At 38.3% G+C, this 25,515-nt stretch overlaps 2 protein-coding genes across 3 annotated transcripts in view; both read left to right on the top strand.

The window, feature by feature from the left end:
- pcloa (piccolo presynaptic cytomatrix protein a) overlaps positions 1-20,687 on the top strand; it is a 55,064-nt gene extending 34,377 nt beyond the window's left edge. For both annotated transcript variants that reach the window (XM_084111746.1, XM_084111747.1), the window contains exons 8-27: positions 765-833; positions 1,868-1,956; positions 2,050-2,125; positions 3,684-3,809; positions 5,941-6,049; positions 6,358-6,419; positions 6,517-6,710; positions 6,824-6,874; positions 7,213-7,343; positions 8,814-8,840; positions 9,139-9,232; positions 10,399-10,470; positions 10,656-10,905; positions 11,397-11,585; positions 12,762-12,923; positions 14,892-15,033; positions 15,210-15,265; positions 16,599-16,733; positions 17,456-17,601; positions 17,681-20,687. In XM_084111746.1, the coding sequence (XP_083967872.1) occupies positions 765-833; positions 1,868-1,956; positions 2,050-2,125; positions 3,684-3,809; positions 5,941-6,049; positions 6,358-6,419; positions 6,517-6,710; positions 6,824-6,874; positions 7,213-7,343; positions 8,814-8,840; positions 9,139-9,232; positions 10,399-10,470; positions 10,656-10,905; positions 11,397-11,585; positions 12,762-12,923; positions 14,892-15,033; positions 15,210-15,265; positions 16,599-16,733; positions 17,456-17,601; positions 17,681-17,824 (2,324 nt within the window). In that variant the 3' untranslated portion in view covers positions 17,825-20,687. The remainder of the gene's footprint in view (positions 1-764; positions 834-1,867; positions 1,957-2,049; positions 2,126-3,683; positions 3,810-5,940; positions 6,050-6,357; positions 6,420-6,516; positions 6,711-6,823; positions 6,875-7,212; positions 7,344-8,813; positions 8,841-9,138; positions 9,233-10,398; positions 10,471-10,655; positions 10,906-11,396; positions 11,586-12,761; positions 12,924-14,891; positions 15,034-15,209; positions 15,266-16,598; positions 16,734-17,455; positions 17,602-17,680) is intronic.
- A 1,033-nt stretch (positions 20,688-21,720) lies between these two features.
- ankrd16 (ankyrin repeat domain 16) lies at positions 21,721-24,394 on the top strand. Its single transcript, XM_084111449.1, has 7 exons — positions 21,721-22,197; positions 23,065-23,285; positions 23,373-23,415; positions 23,505-23,613; positions 23,703-23,864; positions 23,963-24,041; positions 24,146-24,394. The coding sequence occupies exons 1-7, from the start codon at positions 21,863-21,865 to the stop codon at positions 24,298-24,300; spliced, it is 1,104 nt and encodes a 367-aa protein (XP_083967575.1). The 5' UTR covers positions 21,721-21,862; the 3' UTR covers positions 24,301-24,394.
- Positions 24,395-25,515: the final 1,121 nt, after the last annotated feature.

Raw genomic sequence — 25,515 nt, 5'->3', positions numbered from 1 at the left:
ACTATTGATGAGATATTTTTATTTTGCTCTGTATAATGTCAAGCATTCATTTTTAAAATTATTTTTAAAAAGTTTTAGTTTCCTTCCATAGTGAAAATGTTATAGCCTAAGCCTATATACAAAATGTCATAGCTCATACATCTATTTATCCACGGTAGATGATACTCTTCATGCATGTTGCTAGTATTTCCTGGAGTAATTATCATGCCAGTTTGTGTTTGCATGTTTGATGTTCATTTAATAAATAGCACAAGTGATTTGCATGTCTCTTCCTGTCTGGTTTTAAATAAACTTGTTGACTTTTCTGCATGTTGATCTGCTTTCTTTTGCTCTCCAGGAACTAATAAATGCCTTCAAATAGAAAGGGCTATGCTTTTTCTCAGCTTTGTGTTAATATTTGTCTTTTGATTTCTGTCTATAATGAAATTTAAAGTATTTTTAAGACTGATGAGATCAAAACATAGTAGTTGATATGCATTGCATGCCCCTTCCCCTCATTAACTGCTAAATGGATGAAATTACATGAACTTAAGTGCACTGTACATTGCAAAAGAACACAAATATTATAATTTATACACAATATATGGTTTAACAAACACATAACCACAAAACTGAAGCTCATACCGAAAACACTCACCAATTTTATAGTGTTTTTTTTTTTTTCTTCATTTATCTAAGTAGTAACTAACCCCAAACATGTAACAGCATATGATGTGTTCATCATATGTGCCATCTGGAAGTAAATGCGTTTGCCTTGGTTGCAGCACTAAGTGAATCCCTGGTGGGTTTGTGCAGAGACGATCCAGGAAACTCACATGAGAATGTCACAAACGGTAGAGTATAACCACCTTAGACTCCTGCACGTCTCCCGTCTCCCCCACACCCCTGCTACCATGACCACCCACCTGCCAATCACCCATGAGCTGTTAGGCAACCAAACTGACCACAAATTCATCTCCATAACAACATGTTGCAGGAAGTATGATGAATTTGCACGATAACGTAATGCTGTGTTAGTGAATACAGCTCTTGCATCCGTGATTAAATTGGAATTTCACACTCCTTTCTCTCCAAAAATAACAAATTTTCCCAGTTTAAGCTGCTGCAATTTCACCAATTTGGTGAACAAAAAATCTTTCATGCAACTTTCTGATAAAACTGGTCGCGCTCATAAAGCAAAATGACCACAGATACTGTATACTGTACACAATAATAGAACTCCCCGTTAGTGAGTGTTTTATCATGTAACAGGATCTGCATCTGTCATGTCATTTACATCTGAATGTCAGGTCTGTAAACACCAGAATTGTCTTCTGTTAAATGTTGATTCCTCTTGAAAACCTGAGGTCAGTTATTTATTTGTCCATGACAAAATACATCTAATATAGCCTTTGAATGTTCCCCAAAAAAATTAATGCTCCCTATAACCTCCCCCCCTCCCCCCTTTCCACACTATAAGCTGAAAGACCCAAGATAGTATGGAAAAATATTTCCTAGTACCCCTGTCTGTCTTTAACCCCTATTCATGAAAACTTAAGATGTTTAGGGGTAGGTACAGCAGCAAGCAGACTTGCTCTAAATCTTTTTACAGAATTCTTATAGTGAATTATGTATAGAAAAAAAAAAGGAAGAATTGTGTCCTCCGGGTTTGTTTTAGTTTTAGGTTTGCATGCAAAAATAACTGCTCTACTTTGTATAACCATTTCCTTTTCTGCCCCAGATGGCTCTATATTGTTAAAATTTGAGACCGCATACGTACCTTAGCTGTCTCTAGTACCTGATATCACCAGAGTGTCTTTTTTTGGTTTGTTGTAACAGACTGGCAAGCAGAACTTTAACGTTATAATTTCCATCTGTTTATCTGAAGCGTACCACCTGCGACGGGAGGAAACTGACTGGTTTGATAAACCACGAGATGGACGCACAGAAAATGGACAAGGGGTGGACAGAAGACAGGTATCTTCTATCACAGTATTTTAGAAACATATCATTGCATGTTAGAGTGTTATGAAAATGAATTCTGATTGTGCTTATTTTATGTCCCTTTAGGGAAAGTCAGCACACTACCCATTTCCTCATACCAGAATAAAGCTACAGAGGGATCCCAAAGATCGTAGTGTATCAGGTAAGACGCGCAACCTCTCAAATACTTAATGCTTTGCTGCTTGGCTTCCTGACATACTCCAACAATGTAGACAGACGTTTAGGACAGCTGCCCCTGGTAAAAGATGATCTGTTCGCTTACCAGGCCATCATGGAGAGATGCCCGAGGCTTATGTCTATGCAAACATTAGTTTCTCCATGCTGAGATTGCATTGGCACAGTTTTATTTTATGCCTACTACTAAACAACACATTATCTCTCCTCTAATTTCCCTTTAGCGTCCTCTTGTGGTGCTCTATTTTGCCACATCATTGCACACAAAATGTCAACAGACAAACCGCTGAGCAAAAGCACATCAGCGGTCTAGCCCCTCCTCGTGCTTTGACATTACACATAGGTTTGATTGATTCTCCTTGATCTCCTGTGTCACTGTTCCTTTAAGTATTAGAAAAGGGCAGACATTACGCAGCAATGTGGCAGATTGGCATCCCTCCAGTTTCGTCAGTCATCAAAGCTCAAAATGGCGTGTAATGCACAAATTGGATTATCTTCTTAATTAGAAACTGATGAACAAACAAGCGACTTAAAAAAGACAATGAATAAGGCTATAGTGAGTGTACTGTGGTGTGACTGGTGGATTTGCGTGTACATTGGTAGTTAGTCCGATGGAAGGGTCTGTGATTCTGAATACGGGATGTATGTCACAGAACAAATGCTGTCCTGGAAAGATTGGAAATTTAAGGAAATGTAAAATTGGGAGTTGCAATACAAATTAATACAATCTTAAAGGGATAGTTCACTCAAAAAATATTGAATTTTTTTATTTTTGGATAAACTATCCTTTTAAAAGCCATTGAAGTTTCTGTGGTTATTAAAGAGGGTCTAGTCGTCATGTTTTGCTCCAGTGAATATTTCTTAGGGTAGTTTTTGAATGCCAGTTTCTGTATAGACACCATAACTCACATCATAACCATGATTTGAAGTGTGGGTTTTATTTTACTGACTTTTTTACCCAACAGATATAGCAGAATGTGATGATATTGGTATTTTAGTTTGATTAGGTTCACAATAATTATCTTAAAATCAAAGGTTCTTTATTGGCATCTATGGTTCCTAGAAGATCCTTTAAAATCCATAGAACCTTTCCATTGCACAAAAGGTTTATAGAGGAAAAATCATTCTTCAGAAGTTCTTCAGATTATTAAAATGTTCTTCACACTAAGAATTATTTATTTTTTGTTTCACTGAATCATTATTAGGGGATCCCAAAATGGTTTTTCTATGCCATTGCTGTGAAACCCCCTTTTGAAACCTTTATTTTCATGAGTGTAATATAAAAGAGTTTTCAAATGAGGAGAGGGTCTGGAAAACAATATGCAATATGCACACATTTTTGAGTAACGTTACTGGGATATAGCCCGTGTGACAGCTAGCCTCATTCCAAAGATTGGTACGTCAGAAACAAATGGAAATGTATTGATTTGAAATAAATTTTAATAAAATGAGCCAGTCTTCCAGGCTTGTTATCCTCTAGTGTTGGTGTTTGTGCCATATGTTAATACAAAACTCTTTCCTCACAGGAAACGGACTGGGCATCCGTGTGGTTGGAGGAAAAGAGGTCCCGGGAAGCAATGGGGACATTGGTGCGTATGTTGCCAAAGTGTTACCAGGAGGAGCTGCTGAACAGACGGGGAAGATTGTGGAAGGTAGGCACGGTTACTGCTTTAAGTCCTGTCTCTGAGTGGGTTCGCTGGTTTGGTTAAGCTGAAGAGGTGTATCAGTGTTCACTGTCTCTTAGAGCAGGGAGAGACGCACATCTGTTGACGTTAAAGGGCACAAAGTGACGTGATAGGAGACAGGAAAAACAAATGATGCTAATCTGCACGGTTCTTCGCCTCCAAGCTCCGGGAATGACTCATTCTTGATGTGAGAGATAAAGATAGAAAAGAAGAAAATGAAGTTGAAGTTTCAGGTTCATCATGACTGTGTTTCCTCTGCGGTGTATACCGGCGGCGTAGGTGTTGTGCAGATCAAATGAGAGTTGAATGTTAAATTTACATCGAAACTTTGACTGAGATGTCTCTGGAGAGTTCAGCTGAAAAAAGTTTGAGGTTTTACTGCTTTAACACAGTTTCTTTTCTTTTTTTTCAGTGCAGTTATGTTAATGTGCACTTTACACAGTCAGAATTGACCTCATTGTGACAGATTTGCCCAATGATTGCTGAAGGCTAGAGTTTCTCGTTGACTTGGAAGAATCCTCACAGACTTTTGGAATAAAACCCAGAGTGAAATCAGAATATGACTGCTTTGGACCATCTTGATGGACTATTTCAGCCAATTTGATGGAGCTGAATTTTACAAGCCCTATTGATCTCAGTTGTGACTGAGACGTTAATGCTTTCTCTTTCTCCAGGGATGAGGGTGAGCACGGAACATTGTAAATTAGGTCTGCTTGGGCTCCGGCTTTTGTGCTGCTTTCTCGCGGTCATAATTTACAAGGGGCCAGAATAGGTGGCGAGGGGGAAAGTGAAGCCGGAGGGAGTGGATCTGTCTGTGCACAGGCTTATTTATGAGGCTATATACTACAGCTGGGCCTTGTGAAAGAACATTCTGAGCTTTGACTGGGACTGACACTTCACATCTGTCTTCTTCCTCCTCCTTCTCTCACACTCGATCATATAACTTTGTATTTAGACATCTGATTACTTAGCTGTGTCCTCTTCTCTTTTCTTCTCTTCTCTTTTTGTTTCTTCTTGTATCTACTCTCTCTTTTTATCTTAACATGCCTCTACTTTCTTCTTGTTTTGTCTCATCTCACCTTTTCTCTTTAATCTTGTCCTTTCTCTTCTCTTTTGATCTTGTCTTCTCATATCTTACTCTTATCTCATCAAATTTAGTCTCTTCTAGTAACATCTCTCCTTTTCTGACCTTATTTCTTCTGTCTCTACTCTCATTTTCCCTTTTCTTCTCTTCTCTATGCTTTTTTGTCTCATCTCAGCTCACTTTTTCTCTTCTCTTTCCATCTTATCTCTTCTCATATCGATCTCATTTCATTTAGTCTCATCTAATCTCTTCTGATCTTCTTTATTCCTGTATCTACTCTTTCATTCCATCTTATCATGTCTCTGCTCTTTTCTTTTTTTCATCTCACATTTTCTCTTCTCATCTCATCTTGTCTCTTCTCATCTCTTCGTGTGTCATAGTCTCATCTTGTTTTGTCTCGTCTCATCTTGTCTCTTCTTCTCTTCTCGTATTGTATTGTATTGTATTGTCTCTTCCCCACATAATGACCCACTAGCAGATGAAGCTTCTTAAGGGAGAAATGTCAAATGTTTCTATGGCGTAAGTGTGATTATGAATGCGGTCGGCATGGTTACAAAAGCAGTGTGAAAGCACACACGTAGTAACACCAACAGAACATGCTGGTGTTAAGCAGTGGAGTCTGCTGTTCAGCCATTAAAGTATAAAATCTGTGAGTGTGTACATATACAGTACATGACATGATTGAGCACACATTCACCTCCAGGGACCCCAAGCATCCACCGTAAAGTGGGAACTTCGAAACGCCCAAAGAGGGCATACCTGGCCTACCTGAAGACACGCTTTCATCTGTGTAAGTGCACCAACAGAGTGGTTTCAGTTTGCTGTGACTTGGAGTGAACTCTGCTGCATGTGTTCCTCTCCTTTCTCACAGGGTTTCTACAGCACGGTTCGTTTAATTGAAAGAGATCACGTGTGCCATTGCAATGTTGTTTACAGCGTATTTGATATCTCAGATAGTGAATAAAATGTATCCAGTGGCTGATTTTGTGTGTCTGTGTGTGTGTGTTTTCATAGGAATGCAAGTTCTGGAGTGGAACAGCGTTTGCTTGACTGGTAAGACGTACGAGGAAGTGCAGGGTCTGGTTGGTCACCAGGTTGGAGAGGCGGAGTTATGTATCAGACTGTGAGTGCCAGATTTGCATAGCTACTAATTATTTCAAATTTTATTTAGGGAGTTTTTACTTTTACTATCTATCTAAGAAAGATGTACAATAAAGCCTGATGGTTAGAGGGAACGTGGTTGAAAAACTAGGAAGGGTTTGTGACTTTAACCAAATAGGAGAGCCAAAAAAGTACATAATTTTTTTTAAAGGAACATTAAGTCCAGGAACATACATTAAGCAAGTACATGGGGTACATTTTGATTCCATGCTGGCTTAACTGAACTTTTTGTCCTTTGACCATAATTTATCTCTTATCTGTCATTTTCAGAGACCTAAATATGCTGTCTGATTCTGAAAGCTCCCACCTAGACCTTCAAGACCAGAACAAAGGTGGGAACCATCAGTCAGTGGAGAAGACAATCAAATGATAATGTCCTAATTAACCTCAAAGACACTTGACCACTAACTTGCACTTATAAATATTCAGGAGACAGACCTCCGCGGTCACCAGGTGTAGACCCTAAGCAACTGGCTGCGGAGCTGCAGAAAGTGTCCCAGCAGCAGCTGCCGTCCTCCTCTGCGTCAACACTGGATAAAGCCTCAGCGTCCGCTGGCTCCAGTGCAGTTCCCAGCCCTGGCCAGCCTGGTTCACCCTCTGTCAGCAAGAAACGCCACAGCAAGGTATGTGTATGCCATGCACACACACACACACACACACACACACTATTATTTTGTGTACAAAGAGTCAAATGCAAAACTATGTCTTTTCTTACTGCTGATGTTTTGTTTCTTAGACCTCTGAGGCTGCAAAAACTCAGTCCCACCCAGTGTCAGGAGAGATCCAGGTAGATTTCAGCTCTCATTAACTCAGCTATATGAGTAGCTTATCCAGGCCACGGAAAACCTGGAAACCAGGGAATTTTAAAATTGCGATTTACAGACCAGCAAATGTGGAAATTTCCATAGTCAGTATGAACTTTTCTACTTATGCTCTAAAATATTTCATCAGCTAGAAATTGCTCTTTAAAAGTGCAATCTCTATAAAAAGATAGCAAACTGGCTAAATCGTGCGAATCGTGTCAAAACCCTGCTTATTAATTAACAAAATGTATTTATGCCATATTCATTCACCTTTTCATCAGTAGAGTAGAACAACCATTTCTTTCTTGCTTCAATTTTGCAGCTTCAAATAAATTACGACAAACAGCTCGGAAATCTCATCGTCCATGTTCTTCAAGCTCGAAATCTGGCACCCCGGGACAATAACGGCTACTCGGATCCATTCGTTAAAGTTTACTTGCTGCCGGGTAGAGGGTAAGTAGCTTGTAAAACTCAACTAACTGGAACTGAGTTGTCTCTCATAGATTCAGCCTCAGTGTGAACCATTAGGCGCTGATTCCGTGGGTGCTCGGGGGCTCGAAATGGTCGAGCACCTACGAAAAAACATGAGATTTCATATAAATAAATATAAATAAATTTTTTGTTTATTTTAACCAATTAAAAAATCGATTGAGATTTGAGAACCTCTGATTGGTGGATCTCACATCGGGTTCCAGCGGGTCGTAATACACACAATTCAACCGTTATATTTAGCCTTGCAACATAACAACCTGACACAAAATCTTGTGTTTTCTGTTTGTTTTTTTGCACAATTGCATTTTAAGTAATTTACTCTATAATTATCAGCAGTGACTGCTGATGAGCGTACATGCTCAAACTTTGTCATGCGCACTCGCAAATCTCTGCGTGCTCTTTCTCTAAAATTATCTTCTCTCCTGGATTTAATGTTGCCAGAAGCTATCAACGATCAGACTTCAAAGACTGACTGATGAAATAACACTTTTAAATTGTAAAGAAATTAAGGATCCATCTCTGTATGTTGAATAATTCCATGTACAAATTCAGTCCTCTAGTTATTTATTTTATTATTTAATAGTTATTTGAGTTAAGTGCTTATAGTAAAATGGCATTTATTAAATTATTTTATTTAGTGGACCAGTATATCAGCAAGAGAGCGACTCGCAACAACACTCATTGAAATAATAAGTGTTTTTGTTTGGTTGGTAATGTATTTGCAGTCTTTTAACGGAGAAAAAGACAGCTACTCTTAAAAAACGAACACACAACTGTAGTTGGTCACTTTACATGTCATTCAGTTGGCCTGCCTAAATAGCTACAGTATGTGAGATGACAGAAAGTGTTAATTTAATATCTGGATTCTTGACTTAAACTAGATAAATTCCTTTTTCACCCTTGGCACTGGAAATTAAGACTCCTAGAGCTGTTATTCAATCCTAGCTGCTACTTTCAAAGAGTTAACGAAACAGAAAATCACTTATCCAGCTGTAATTAGCACCAGGTCCATGGGAAAGACCTGGAAAGGATTATGCATATTCTGTAAGCCCTAGTTTTTAGCTGTTTTAAAAAAAAAAGATTTTGTGTGTGTGCGTGCATGTGTGTGTGTTTGTCAATGCATTTATGAGTGCAGTAAGTGACTCAGCAAAAGAGGAAAATCAATGGCAGCTCAATTTGTGTGTAAAATGATAGAGCTGATTGATGGTTGAAGGTTGGTGTGTGTGTGTGTGCATCGGATCATTTCTGGCTCTCATCTGATCATGCAGTACTTGGATTGAACCTACAGAAACAGGAGCTCTCCATTTCTCTGCTCCATATGGGCATGAATGCATGAGCTACTACAAAAACACAAACAAACACACACACTTTTGCAATCTCCCACTCATCACTGATTGTTGTCTGTTTTTGCTGCATGCTGGATCTTCACAGTCAGGTCATGGTTGTGCAGAATGCCAGGTATGTGATTCTTTCCTACAGCACATTATACAAGACTTGGCCATGCTTGGACATGAATGGCTTAATAATGTAGGGTTTTGCTCTTTTTACATTTTTATCATTGTTGCTCATTTGATCATTTTCTCAATGTAGTATGTGGTCACAGCAGCAACACAAGTTGACCTATACTAGATGTCCTCCATTGTGCAAACCATTTGCCACCAGTGTGGGTTGTTTCATGTTTCGGTCACTGATGGTTTGTGCCACACTGATCTAACTATCTCATGGTGACCCCTTGTGGTATGTTGTCTAATTGTAGTGCTGAAAACAAAAGAAGGTCCAAACACGTTCAGAAGACCCTGAACCCAGAGTGGAACCAGACTGTCATCTACAAAAATATCCACCTAGAACAGGTGAACTACACACTCACAGGCATTTGCATACATCTAGGTTGCGTTTCAGATGTCTGAAAAACCAAAAGAAAAATCTGATTTTACTTTAATGGAACATGCCATGTCAGTTTTGAGATTTCAATTATATGAAAGCTCTTCAGAGAGAATCTCAGGCTTTAGGTGCAAACAGCGAAAAGCCTGTTGTCTCCCAGAAGTACTTTAGTCTAATTAAGACCAAAGAGCTTCTTGAGTTTGTTGAGCTCTCTGAGGCAGCTGCTGACAGATGTGATTGATATGTTTTTACTGGACTATTGAAGCGAGGCAAACAGCTCTTAATTGAGAGAGAAAGGAAGAATGTAGGGAGGTGAGGCTTGTATTGAAAACCATCTGGATTAAATGCTGTAGTGCACATCGTGTTTGATGTGTTTGCTGGTTTAACAGAAAAGATATATTTTATTAAGCAGTATTTTTGTTTTGCTTTTTCCAGTAAAAATATCTAAAAACAAAATCAATTTACTTCAGAAGCAAAGTTCAGTTTATTTTTCTGAACAAACTGACTTTATTTGAATGAAATGTAGTTAAATCCATACCTAAAACAAGTGAATATGTTATGAATTGTATATATTTTAATAAAGAATTTTCTTATGCTGACCAAGGCTGTATTTATCTAATCAAAAATACAGTCAGAACAGTAATTTTGGGGGAATATATTTGGGTTTTCTATTTTCATATATTTGAAAATGACAAAGCTGAATTTTCAGCATCATTACTCCTGTCTTCAGTGTTCAAGAAACATATTTTTGTAACATTATAAATGTCTTTGCTGTCACATTTGATCAATTTAATAATCCTTTCTGAATAAAAGTATCAATTTCTTTAAAAAAAGAAAAATCATATTGACCCCACGTTTATTTGAAATATTGATTCTCATGTAAGTGTATCTTGTTTAAGGATCTTTAAAATATGTTTTTACTGGAAAACATGGCAAAATACTAATGTAGAAAATATTTTTGGAGTGTTTATGAGGTGTCTCCTTCCCCTAATCTAGAGATCAATGGAAGTTGCAGAGTTCCATAGAATGACAACATTAAAATAATGTATAGTGATAGAGTCACAAAATAAATCATCTTGCCACTGAATCTGCTCAATCTAATCTTCCACTCTGTGTTTATGTGGTGTGTGTTTAGCTAAGAAAGAAGACACTGGAGGTCAGTGTGTGGGACTACGACAAGAGCTCTGCCAACGACTTCTTGGGAGAGGTGAGGAGCTACAAGTTCTTTAAACACACTTTAAAAATTAAACACCAGGTTCAGTGTGTCTAAACGATACAGAAGTGTGTATATATACTGTATATTCAGGTGTCTGAACTTTAAAAAATGTTTCAGGTGTGAATATCTGGTGCAAAAAATAAATAAATAATGAAATTATGCATGTATGGGGCTAGGTACTAATCGACCTGTCCAATACGGCCCAACTGGACAACGTCCCACGCTGGCTGCCTCTAAAGGAGCAGAGCGAGGGCGAGCATCACCGGCGTTCTCACTCGGGACAGGGCCGCCAGCACTCGCCCAAACCCCACGGAGGACACGGGACCCAGCATTCCCCAAAAACCTCCAGCCACAACAAGGAGGACTCACCCAAATCCTCGGTCATCAAGAGCCGTAGTCACGGAATCTTCCCTGACCCTGCCAAGGGTAGGACCGCAAGTCGCATGCCACTTCCGCCACTTCTTTCATTTCCAGTCGTGATGTCTTCCTCTTTTCCATTCTTCTATTGCTGTCACTTCTATACATTCTGTCTTCTCTTCCTCTCTCTGTATTGTTCTTGCTTTCACTTGATCTTTCCATCCTGTATTTCTCGAGCTTCCTAGCTTTGGCTTCTTGCTCTCCATATATATGTGTTCAGTTCACAACGGCGCTGAGCTCACCAGCGCTTCACTCCAGCCACCTCACGCAGGGTGTGACAGGGCCGCTCAGACAGGAAGCAGCCTGCTTAGATGCTAACTAGGGCACAATAGTTGGACCTTAAGTATCACATAAGTTGTGTCAGAAGGACACAAGTAACCTAACAAAATAATAATTGTAGTTTATGTAGAATTTAAATAAGAATGGGTTTTTGAAGAATTAAAATGAGTAAATAGGCAAAAGTAGGGAATGAAATGGTAATTTGGTTCTGGTTGTTTTAGACACGCAGGTCCCCACTATTGAGAAATCTCACAGTAGCCCCAGCACGTCGAAGCCGTCCCTCTCCGAGGGCCAATCCCGCCCCCACGGAGGCCCTCGTGCTCATGGCAAAAGTGGCACGGCCCGGGCACACCTTGACGATGCCTCATCAACGGCCGAAGCTGCCGGCCAGCAGCCCCGTCTCCAACCAAGTAAACGACGCAAATAAAACCTCCACAGCATGGCTGCCTTCGCTCTCATCTGTTCCTCCTCCTGTTCTTTTTCATTGCCCTCTTTTGTTTTTTTTTCTTCCCGTTGTTGTTTTCTGGTTTCTCCCTTTTTTATTTTTCTGGTCCCCTTGTGGTCACAGTCTGTCACTTCACTTCCTCGCCTGTGTGTTCTCACCAGTGTGTTGGGAACACGTCACGTCGTACACACACATATAGGAACAGTATTATTCTTTTTCCAATTTTTTTTTAACACTTTTAACAACTTAGTGTTTTAAATAATAAATAAAGGTATATAAGTTAATAATTTTAAGTAACAGAGCTAAACTATAAACCATCTATTGGTAAATATATGTGAAATAAAAAATATATTTTTCTATAGCATCCTTAAAATGGATGCTTTAAACCTTGAAAGTGTCCCTGCAGTGCAGCTAGCTTGGTGCTAGCCAAGGTCATGTTTGATTGCCAGGAAACACAATATGCATATGCATAAAATAATGTAGAGTCCAGCTTAAAAAAGTGAAGGAACAAAAACAGCCTTTCACAGGATGCTAACTAAGATTACTAAGACCTGTCAATCACTGTGAGGAGATCTGACTGCACACGTCAGGCACCTAGTCATGCAGACTTGTCCATTTACTACCCCACAGGGACAAGCTAGAACCTTACTTCTGAGGTTATTTTAGGTAAAACTGACTTAACTTACCACTTTGTTAAAGTTGGAGAGCAAATAATCATCCCTGATCAACACATAGCACCATGTTTTGCCCACTTGAGCCCTTCACGGCAGCCCAACAACCTTTCTTTTAACTCCTCTTTTATTTATCCCATTGAGTTGTTTTCTGTCCCAGACGGCCGGCTTTTCAGCAGCTACCCCAGTCCACCAAGATGGCCGTGCATGTGGCTGCCCGCTCCTTAAAGCACCATCCCACCCTGCCTCCACTCTCTGCGTCTCTCGCTGGCCTACACTGCACCTCAGTCGACGCTGTAAGCCCGAGCCGGGCTGTGCGCACTGTGGCTGCATGTGACTATGACCTACAGTAAAAGCTGGTGGTGTCCATGTTGTGACGAGTTCATACTCTGAGTCTCCATCTCGCCCCCCTTCTCCCCTCTTCAAACCTCCCCTCCCCTCCCCACCCCATGGCTGATATATGGCCCCAGCCCAAAATGGCCGCCTCGACCCGAGGCACCACCGGCACAGCGTAATTGGTGTGCTCACCATTCAGAGAGCCCCGTCCGAGTCGCCGGCCAATGAGATCCCTGAAGGCCGACACCTGACCCTCAGGAAAGCCATGTCTGAAGAGAGGCCACAGCCGGACGGAGGTGAGAGTTGTCTCGTATGATTGCCAATAACAGCAAGAGAGAGAGAGCGAGAGGATGTTGACTTACTAACGCACATCTAACTAGAGGAACTAGCTGAGGACACTGAAAATAGAAAAGGGCGTAGCCTATTCGAGCCAGCAAAAGGCACTGCGGGAAGGAAACGCTATCCGAAGGGTCGTTCCGAACGAAAGTGAGCAACTGGATCCCTTTACACAACACCGTTACAGAATTTGCAGTTTATGATAATGTGAACCTTGGTGGTGCATCTTCACGATTTGTTTTGAAACCTGAAGAAATTTATTTATTTTAAAACCCTCTCAGACACCCCAGGACTAAATATTTCTTTACATATTTAAATAGAAGTTTTATAGCACACAAGTTGAAAAATGTACATTTGAATTAAAGACACAAAGTAACAATATTTGAGGTTTTATCAGCAATCTTAACAGACATTAGCATTTTTTATCAAGTTAAAACCCTATTCGCACCAAGATGAATGCTGCATTCAATAAACAGCAGGTAATTCATCTGTTCAGACTGTCATGAACATTTACCTGGGACATTTTTATGGAGAGGTGTTCTGATCCCTTTTCATTTGCACTTTGAATAAAATTGGCCAATCAATAAGAGTTACAATTTTCTCCATTTGCTTGGAGATGCTGCTGTAAATAGCAGTGGAAGAATCCGGACCCGGCTCTCTTTACTTTTGTATTTGATGTTGTTTATAAGCATCATAGCGCATACAATGTTTGACTTGTTTCTTCTCTGTGACAAATGGCTGTCAAAAATGAAAAGTTGCAAATAAGAAATCAAATACTGAGACAAACAAAAGAATATTAATAAAAAAGCTTTTCCATTAGCTGCCAGAGAGTGAAATTGCACTTTCATTCAACCTGTCTGCCGTTAATTTTTATTTTTATTTTTCCGTATTTGTCTAAACCAGGTTTGCCAGGTCTGTGCAACAAAAGTAGCCCAGTGGCCAGTCAAAAGTATCCCAAAAACTGCCCAATGCGATTTTCTTTGTCGGGCGGCCGAATTCTCCACTGAATTTGTACGTCTGGGGGGAGTTTTGGGGGTGTTGGAGCGTTTACCTATGACAAGAACTTAAAAGTAGTCCAATTCTGTGGGAAAACCATGGACAACACTGGTCTGAACAGATAAATCGCATGTGAAAATCTGACCAAATTTTTGTACCAAACGAAACATTTCTGTTGGTGAACAGGCTTTCAGAGTGAGTAGGGCCTAGTGATGCTCACTTCCGACTGGAATTCGCCCTTTGCCACTTCACAGGAAATTCATGCAGCGAGTCTCAGTCTCATTCAACAGTTCAGCAACGTGCTTCCCTAAAACCAGGGGACAAAACAGTAGCGTCGACTGTGATAGGAAACTCTAGAAAGGAACACTGACCCCCTGACCATCCCAAAAGAGTCTCATAAGATGGCTGGTGTTAGCGTTACCATTGCTGAATCTGTTTGAAAAAGACTGTGTGCATGAATTACGTGCCAAAATCATGCATCCCACGTCACACCATCGCCATCACTCTCAGTCAAACACTCCGAAATGCAACAACAGTAAAAGAATCGAATTTGATTAAATGGAAGTAACTATTAAAATAAACGTAGCATAACGCTAACAGAATTAGCATAATGTAATTACTCAGGCAAAATACTTAATGTGCAAATCTCCAACACAGTTTACTAATGAACAGTTTAATTTGTTCTGTCTGTGCTTTTGCTTCTGTCATCTGATGTCTGCTTTAGCATATCTCTGTCTGTGATATTTCCTTTCATTTATGGAGTGCTGTCATGCTTTCTTTAAATGTCGCCAGCAGTGCCAGTATATATTTGTGTGTATGTGTGAGTATGTGTTTTTGAGTGGATATGTGGACATCTACCCCATAATTGATAGTTGCCAGTCGTAAGTAGTGTATGTGACTTGTGCAACTCACATAGTCCACTTCAAAAACAGCGTCCCGCAGCCATAGATCTGGTGATGCTCCTGTTACTGCAGCCTCATTGGACAGCGGTCTGAGTGGCAGTGCCTTTAGCCTATTGGATGAAGAGGGCGGGACCAATGCGGTGGATAGCGCTATCTTCCAGGTTCCAAGATTGTGAGTGCTTTTCTGTATGACTCTCATAATAATTGCTAATCGATCAAGTTTTGTTTAAGAAAATCTAATTTCTTGGTTTTATTTCGCAGTATATCTAGAGCACTTTTATTTATGATTTTTTTTTTTAAATCTTGACACTCCATGTGTACTCTGACCTGATGTTGTTTATTATTTAGTGGAAAGATTCCAAATGGCACAGAAGCTGGGAAATCTGCTCATGGAGATACAGAGGGTAATGTTTGCATGGGATGTTGTGTGGTTTGGAGATTATTTGTGCATGTTTGTGTCAATAGCAGTATATTTGAGCCTATAATACTGCAGCAAAGAAATTTAATTACTTTTATATTATATATAATAATAATAATAATTATATATATATAATTTAACATTTAAAAAAATGTACAGACCCCAAACTCTTGAACTAGCCTGGAAATCCAGACCTAAATCTAAAAGATTAATGGTCTAGCGTCGACTAATGAAAATCGCCCAGCTCGAGGGGCGGCACCAAGCATGCATTTGAAAATCTCACTGCACGCAATTGGATAACACTACGACCAATCACAACAAGCCCCATACGCGTAGCTACTAGCGGAGCTAACTGCCTGTAGATTATACTCTTACCATATCCAGTCGGCAAAACAGCAAAAACGTCCTTCTTGCAAAGGAACGATTTGAGCGGCGTCTTCTGTTCCTGTTTTAGATAAAAAGCCAAGTCTAACTCGTTCATTGTAGTGGCCAAAGCCGTTTCAAACAACTGGTGTTCATCCATAGCCATCTTGCAATGTTTACTAATGACTTCAACGTCACAGTGCTGTCGTCATCTGTTTAGCTCGCCTCTGGCCCGCCTTTATCAGATAACCCGATGTGATTGGTGCAGCTCAGATCGAGGGGCATATTTAATGAGCATCATTACTCGACACCAGAGTAACTCGCTGAGCAAATTCAACTTGTGCTCTCGCAAGAACTCTGGATTTCCAGGGTACTCTTGAACTGTAGTTTACATAAAACCATAATATAATATGATGTTTTAAATCATATTATATTATGGTTTTATGTAAACTACAGTTCAAGAGTTTGGGGTCTGTACATTTTTCAAATGTTTTTGAAAGAAGCCTCTTATGCGCACCAAGGCTGTATTTTATTTTTTATTTAATCAAAATCTTAAATGATCTTTCAAAAATGATCTGTTTTCTATTTCTAATATATTTTAAAATGTAGTTTATTACTATGATGAGAACAGAACTTTTTCAGTAAAATCTTTTGTAACATTATAAATGCTTTACTGACACTTTTGATCAATTTGTTGGATCATTGCTGAACAAAAGTATCATTGCTAAACAAAAGTATTAATTTATTCATTTAAATGTAACAAAAAAAATTGAATAGTATTATATATTATATTATATTATATTATATTATTCTTTTATCTATATATTTCCTGTGCCGTGTTATTTATGCTCCCCATGCGGGTCAGAGATTCACAGAATGTGGAAAGAAAAGATACAGAGATAAGAAATGGGAAGTAGAACTGAGATATTGATGTGTCTGTGTATGTGTGCGCTTAGGTAAGACTCAGGTGATGGGGGAAATAAAGATCGCCCTGAAGAAGGAGATGAAGACAGAGGGAGAACACCTGGTGCTTGAGATCCTTCAGTGCAGAAACATCACCTACAAATTTAAATCTCCCGACCACCTCCCGGGTAACAGGACACATGACAGCAAACACGTTCACTCATGCTTATTATAACATTTGCACGCGAGTCAATTTGATATACAGTTGATATACGCATTTCTTCATTGATATAAACTTGAAATAAACTAAACTAGGCTTTAGTTTACATCATAGCCCAGCAAAAACTAGATTTACTACTTGCTATTGCTTATCGATGGCTGATGGCATTAGGGGGAGGGACTGACTAACCCTAGCGAGCATTTGATTGGACAAAAACTTGTCAACGCCTGTGAATGCAACATGAGTCATCAGTATGTTTGGCCCATTTTCCCTGTGCATATTTACATAATATTTATTTTGTTGGGGAATATACTAGCATGATGCTACATAATAGCATTAGCCTCAAAGCAAACAGGCAGGAATTTAATTTCTGTCAGAATTAACCCAATTTCTGAAGTTTTTAGTCAATTTTGGATGCAGATTTTAATGCAGTCCTGCAGGCATTTGTTTAATCTCAAAGTATCATTTGCTTGATTATACAGTACAATTAACTATTTCTTATATTTTGGGTTGAAAATGTTTGAACTTATCCTTTACGTTCTAAAGGACAGCTTCCCTTGCACTTGAACAGCTTCCCTTGACAGAGATGTCACAACGCATTATGATTATAAATTAACGCTTAATAATTAAGAAATAAGCATTCATAGATGTAATGAAAGCTCAGTACTTACTGTTGATGTTCTTTTACAGACCTGTATGTGAAACTATATGTGGTGAATGTGGCCACTCAGAAAAGAATCATCAAGAAGAAGACCAGAGTGTGTCGTCATGATCGCGAACCGTCTTTCAACGAAACTTTCCGCTTCTGCATGAACCCCACAGGTCATTCCATTCAGGTACGGCATCAAATGTGCATAAAATGTGATCCAACTTAAAGTAGTGAATCGTGATTCATATTTATTCCCATCCTTGCAGCTATTTCTTGTTTCAAATGGAGGCAAGTTCGTAAAGAAGACCCTAATTGGCGAAGCCTACGTGTGGCTGGATAAGGTAGACCTGCGGAAACGGGTGGTGAGCTGGCACAAGCTGCTGGCCAGCACAGCTCAGATACACTCCTAAAGACGGCGGTCAGATGAGGCGCGAGGACAGAACAGGCAGTGGAGTCGCACATCTCTGCCGCACTCTTTGGGACTAAACTGAGCTGAATTTGGAGGGCCTACACAGGGAGCTTCCCGACTGCACTGGCACGTGTGATTGTGTTAACCCAAGCCAAGGAGAAACAGGTGTATAATGGTGTTTACAGGAAAGATCTGACCTTTAGTGACAAGATGCAGATCTCTACGTTGGGAAAAGCTCAAACAATTGAGCAGGAGATTGACACAATGTTCATACGTGTATGAGTACATGCACTTTCACAATCACTCACACATATTTATACTGGTGTATGTATAATAATATGTGTACATTGGTCCACAACAGACAGTTAGATGATAGAGTGAACATTTCCAGTAACTTTCCCGTTTGTGCATTATTCATATGAGAACATTATGATTATTTACAGATAGATATCATATACATTATTTTTGTACGATAGAGACAAATTCAGTTTAGATATTTATCGTTATTTTACATTCCCTCCCAGATATTATTATGTGTTGAAAGAACTGATATTTAAAGCATATTATCGATGGATTAGAAGAGTATTTTATGGTATATTATAGACAGAATGAAATGAATGAAATAGGATTTATTGGGTGTTGTGATGACTCGTTGTGTCAGTAAGGTTATTTCCACTCACAGAAGTAACACACTTTTGTCTTTCGCTGTGCGACACTGAATTCAGAAATACAGTTTCAGAGCCCTAAGACTCTATGAATCAAAAAGTGGATAATAACAAAGAATTTAAATGTTTAAGAAAACTGCCGGTCTCTTATGACTCACACAGAAATGAATAGAAAGTGTTTGCTGATTTTTATGATTTGCTCATTTGATGAATATTTCAAGATGAAATATCACCAATATGCAGCAGCGTCAGTTGAAAATGTCAAATCCAGCACTGTTATATGATTTGCACTTTGTGTCTAGCATTTTACGAATGTAGGTTGATAGTTTTCGTCAAAAAAGCGGAACATCCTGCCATTTACAACAGTCAAACAATGTCAACCCCCCACACAAACACGTACGCATCGGTCTCTCTTGATTACTCGAGGATTGGAGTTTGAATGGGTCAATGTAGTGTCTGTCCAGATGTTGAAGTCATCATATTGCTGATACAATGCTGATATTATGTTTTATTTAAAAAAAATTAAAAAACTCCTAAACACTCAGGTTTTTGATGAAAAGGCCTTGCTTAAATGTTATTGACTTATCCTTGATCAAGTAAGTTCAGCTTAAGGCGATAACAATGAGGATCAGGGTGATGATATCACAAAGTGTTCATTTTTAATTTTACTGATCATTTTGGCTAACTGCAATTATCTTCTCGGTTTACATGTCTAAAAGGAGACATTGAGAGCGCACCATCTCGTACTTTCAGAAAAGTGTGGCCACCTCGCAATGCAGACACTTAAATCAAATGTCATTAGTGTTATTTATATGTTGTTTTTTTTATGTTTTTATGCCTTGAAACTTAGGACATGTGGATACAACCTTTACAACACATAACCCAGCCATTTTACAGGTCGAGCACTTACAGATATTTCACTCAAACGTCCAGCGTTAAGGGTTAAGTCGACCTTTAACCTGTGCCAAACTACCAAAATCCGCAGGTTCTGTGTATGTTATTCTATGCAACCGAAAATGCATCTGGTGTACTTATTGTTTAGTGGTCGGAGGACAGATAAAGCATTACGAATGAGGATTTTTTTATTTTTGTATGTTTTTTTTCACATGGTAAATATGTTTGTTTATATATAATAATAATAATAATAATAATATATTGGTTGTATCTTTTGCTTGATGCTTGTTTTATTCATTTTTTTATGCTATATTGAGGTCATGTAACAATGAGTTTGCAAAAACGTAGGGTAGTTATCCTACTCAACTATTTAACTGCTAGTTATGTACATGTTATGTACGCGTTTACAAGATCATAGCAGTCTCGTCCCTTCAAACACAGTGTCTGGAAACACAACTATCTCACTGCACTCAGCTTTATATACAATACTCAGCTTTCATTACATATTCTGATCTCCCAGAATGTGTGTGTGTGTTTTTTTTAATATATATATATATATGTTTACAAATTAGATGAGGAAGAAAAAAAAAGCATCATATAACAAATTGTCACATGAATTCATACGCAGCCTCCTTTGAATAATTCATGCATGCTCTTAATTTCGCGTCGCCACACTAACTCTTTCACCTCTGCAAAACAAAGAAAAATAAACAAAAAGAAGCCATGTAAATAAAAATAATAATTTTCTTTTTGTACAAATATGATCTTGTATTAGTTTTCTGGTTCAACTAAGAGCATGTGTGAGGGAAAGAAGCAGAGCGATTGTGTTTTGATCTGTGTGTTACATGTTGTACATGCACTAGGGTAAAAGCTTTCCCCATGCTTGCCTCTGATGGACTGGACTTGACCTGCACAACAGACACCAGTTTAACCCTGTATAATATAGAACAGATGTTGACCTTACTGACTCAAAAGTAGAATCAGGAAACGTATGGTGTTTTCACTTTGGATGTTGCATGTTTTGTTGGTGGTTTGTTCATACTATTTTTGTGTCCAGATTCTATTTACAAAAAGAGAAAAAGATTATGAAAAATTAATCAAATCTAAATATGTATGCTGACTGTACAAAGATATGCTTGTATAATCCATCTGGTTTTCCACTCAATGTAAACTGATGAAAAAAAAAAATCAAACTGTCATGGTTTTTGTGGTTGTACACAAACGGTATTGATAAATTATGCAAATTGTGCTGTAATAAAAGGCTAATGCCCCAAGTCAAAATATTAAATAATATATGTACAATTATCCTGGAGGTGAATTCATTTGTAAGCCACTTTCACACATTTTTATCTTTCTATCACATAAATCTGTCCGTCTGCCTGTCTCTATCTGTCTGTCTATCTATCTATATGCCTGTCTGTCTGTCTTTATCGATCTGTCTGTCTGTCTCTATATCAATCTGTCTCTATATCTATCTATCTATCTATCTATCTATCTATCTATCTATCTAGATGGGGGGGGGGGGAGTCAAAAAAATTATTGCATCACAATAATTGTATTGTGATTGTCAAAACATTTTAGTAACTAAACTGAATTTTATTAGGTTTAGGTACAACATGTTACAATGTTTACATGGTTCAATTTCTGGTAAGCTACGCTTTTTTATTATTTCAATTCAATTATTGTGATTTGATTTAATATTGACTCATTTGGATAAATATTAGGTAGGCTACACAAGATAGGCATTCATTTTTCTCAAGAAAAAAACAACTCACCTAATGCTGTAAACATAGAGAGAGCCAGAGATTCAGCTGGCAGTATTATTTAAGGTTAAAAATAACACAAATTAAATATAATGCAATATAGTACACATATTTTGCAACATACTCTCTATAGCTCTTTTTTCTAGCCAACTAACGTGCTATAGCCTATATGATGGTCATTAAATGGCTTTCCTGAGGTAAATGTTATGTGACATAATTGTTCTCCAGCTGTTTTATTGACCCCTTTGTTTGATTGATTGGTCGATTTGTGTATGAGGAATATACATTTCGGTAAGTTGTTGTAGGCTACTGTATCTTTCAACAGTGTTCATTCGTGTTTAACGTTATTTAGGCCTACTATCAGCTAGAGATCATCGGTTCACGTGCCGTTCTATCTATCTATCTATCTATCTATCTATCTATCACTGTCACAATGCTTTGCTATTGTACTTTATATTTTTCTTGTTTTATGAGATCTGTGCGAATATTGTATTTTACAAAGATAAAAACAACATTTTAAAAAATACAAATAAAGGGACTTTTATTTTGAAGTAAATGTCAATGTTCGTCTCGTCAGAGTCGTCACATTTTAACCGACCAACCACGCAGTAATCACGCTGGAGGTCTCTGTTGTTATCATTTCACCAGTAATTAATCACTGTCGTGTGTATTTTTAACCTTTAAAGTAGTCTATTTAACAGGATTTGATTGAGCCAAATGGAGGAAGAAAGCACATTAAAACACTTAATCAAAGCAATTCAACATGGAGAGCTGTGCACAGTTAAACAGCAACTCAATGAGCACGTAAACAAGCAGTCTGTCATCTGTACTCATTTTGGAAAATCTGGAGATACTTTACTGCACTATGCTGCCAGACATGGACACATGGGCATTTTGCGTTATTTGGTCGAGGAGCTCAACATGGACATTGATGTGTACAACAGCGACTACAAGAGAGCTCTGCATGAGGCTTCTTCCATGGGTCATTGTGAGTGTGTGCGGTATCTCATTGCCAGGGGAGCGAAAATAGACAGTTTGAAGAAAGCAGACTGGTACGTCAAAAAAAAATTTTTTGCACGAATTTGCATGTAGGAGTGACTGTAATATCGAATCTGGAAGCAGAGTAGATCTCAACGCCTTCGATAGCTCAGTTGGTAGAGCGGAGGACTGTAGAGGCTTAATGCTGTCATCCTTAGGTCGCTGGTTCGAATCCGGCTCGAAGGAAATGTTTTTATCCTAATTCATAAAACACACATATACATTTGTGTCATGTAATAATACATTTGTTGTTATTGTTAAGTAAAACAAAACAAAAATTTTAGGATTGTTTTGATTCATTGAAAGTATAACAATTAGAATGTATCATAAAAAATACGTTGAAGTATACTAAAATTGAAATAAAAATAAATGAAAGCTAAATAGAAATGTTTACAAAAGCATATAACGAAAGCTAAAATATAAAATTACTATATTTTAATTTTAAACAGATTCAATAAAATGAAATATACAATGAAAAGTAGGCTACTTAAGGAATATGCAGTTTTTAGATTAAAAGAATTGCTAAAATGTGTCCAAAAATGAAAAGTAAATAAATAAAATGAATTATAATAACTTTTTGTAAATTATTAAGTATAAATTGTTTAGAGCACATATATTTATGGGCAGTGAAGTCTATTTTTGAGTTGATTATTTTTATACTCTTTACATGTACATCAGTATTATTTTAGTATTATTTATATACTATTGTAATATTTATTTATATTTTAAATTTGAGCAGTTTCTCATTTTCATCGTTTTTTTTAAGTTGAAGTTTTATCTAATATGTATTGTTCATTATTATTTCATCTTAATTTCAACTAACGAAAAAGTTAAAAGTATTTTTTTAAATAATGAACAAAACTGACTTTTAACCTCTCTAGGACTCCTCTTATGATGGCCTGTACCCGACGAAACCTTGAGGTCGTCCTGGAGCTGCTGGCTCACGGTGCTGACCCAATGCTTCAGAACAAGGATGGATGGAACTCATTCCACATCGCATGCAGAGAAGGAGATCCAGCCATCATACACCACCTCCTACTGGCCAAACCTGAGGTCTGGAAGACAAAGAGCAAGACTGGCAGGACGCCCCTCCACACGGCTGGTATGGAAGCACAGGAATTAATGTGTTGTCAAATTGCCATATGATGCATTTATGCATCTTTTTTTCCATGCCATTTTCTCACCCAAGCTATGCACGGCTGTGAGGATGCAGTGAAGATTCTGCTTAAAAGGTAACATTGAGTATGAATGTGTTTTGTGAATAGCACAGCACAGGTCCTTATTATATACTGTAGCTCACATGGTTTGCATGTTAATTCAGTTGCTGCTATGAGCCTGATGGGAAGGACAGTTGTGGAGTCACACCATTTATGGATGCCATAAGGAATGGACACATAGCTATTGCGAAATTGCTCCTTGAGAATCACCAGGTACGCACATATTTGCACACATCATTAACTCATGTCTTTTTTCTTTTATTAGAAGTGAGCGTGTTTTTGTACTCGTTTATCTGGTTTAGGCATGTCCCTCAGCAGTAGATATTGTCGGAGCGCAGCCCCTTCACCAGGCCTCTGTTACTGCTCAAGAAGAAGCACTTTCTTTCCTTGTGCGTCACCTTGGTATCGATATAAACTCAAGAGCCACAAAACTGGATCTGACTGCATTGCACTATGCTGCTAAGGTTATATCGGTTGCATTAAACACGAACCACAGATAAGATAACACTTTTAGAAAGCTTCCTCTTCTGATCTGGCTTCAATCTCGATGCTCATTTTTCAGGAAGGTCACACAAGCACCATAAAAACACTGCTTTCCCTGGGCGCTGATCTTCATGCAAGAGACACAAAAGGAAGATCAGGTAGGAGGAGTACACTTTACAGTGTATTTCACCTTAAAGAGATGCCATAATTGGGATCTTTTTAATTAGAAAGCAAAGTGAAAATATTTTTGAAATGTTTGCAGCTCTACATGTGGCCTGCATTGGCCAGCATGCGGACGCCGTTAAGACACTACTGCAGCTGGGACTCAGAGATACTGAAGACAACACCGGCAACACAGCAAGACAGTATGCCATAAAAACTAACATTAAAGAAGTGTTTGAAAGTCTTGAAATGTAATCGCTGTGTCAAATGAATAAATAATTGCTTTGAATGAATATTAAGCAAAAGTGGAGATACAAAGTTACAAAATAAATCCTTTTTATGAAAGTCATTTATTTATTTATTTTAAAGGTCCCATTCCATGGATTATTTTTATTATTTTATCATGTTTCCAGGGGTGCCCTTATAATGTTAGTATGTTTTTTAGATCAAAAATTGTTATAATTTAGAAATAAAAGTCATATTTCCTAGCCTGATTTCATTCCCTGGTTTGAACACTCTGTTTGAAGGGGCGTGTCTGCTGTGAGACTTCAGTGTAAACGCCCTCTGCTGTGATTGGCTGACATCCTTGCATATGAAATATCTGGCATTACATGTGGAACTATCTGGAAAACTTTTACTATTACAGCTATTATACGTTTTTACTATTACAACTATCGGGATTAACGAATCGTGAGAAGTTTTTTAAGTATTTAGATCTATTTCAATCACATAAAAAATTGCAGTGAGCGTTGAGCAGATGACAGCCTGTTGATCGCGTGAAAAAAGATCTTATCATTGCAACGCAGTTTCTGCACTCACTAATGATTTCACCAATGCAAACATGAGGCATATAAATACAGTAAGAGCTTCGTTGTGCAGTGTAACAGCGTCATTTATTTCATAACGAGTTTTGGCAAGTGTCCAGATAAACTCGCGCTGTGTGATTGATTGACAGCTTGGACGATTGGAAAGGGATTGTTCTTTGATCGCTTTCTGTATATTAATCACAGTTTAAGTAAGATTATTTTCATCCTACTAAGAGAAACGATGTTAAGTTGATCGCTACTTCCATATTAAATCACTACTTACCGCTTGCTGGAATATAGTTGAAATTGCCCCCTTCGTCAGTATGAAACGCTGAGAGAAGCCTGCTTGATATTATCCCAGGTTAGAAAAACAGTCCGTGGTGAAATGGACAGAGCACACTAACAACTTCGAATTAAACTTTTGCGGTATCCGATTATAGATAAACATCAACCGTCTGTTGACATTTCGCCATCAATACGCCTGTGTTCCTGTGGGCGGAGCTTAGTCTAAACACGGTTCTGGTGATGTCACTAATGAAGGAAGTAGAGGGGTGTAGTCCAATCGAGCCGTTTTTTGTAGTCAACTTCTGTTAAATAAAATATCTCGCTTGGCATTGAACTTTGAGCGTTATAATTTTACCGATATTATTTATACTCTAACAAC

This window comes from Abramis brama (assembly GCF_963993115.1).
Source record: "Abramis brama genome assembly, chromosome: 4".
Classification (NCBI taxonomy): Eukaryota; Metazoa; Chordata; class Actinopteri; order Cypriniformes; family Leuciscidae; genus Abramis; species Abramis brama.
The sequence above is the reverse complement of the archived record's forward strand: the minus strand, read 5'-3'. Positions and strand labels throughout refer to the sequence as shown.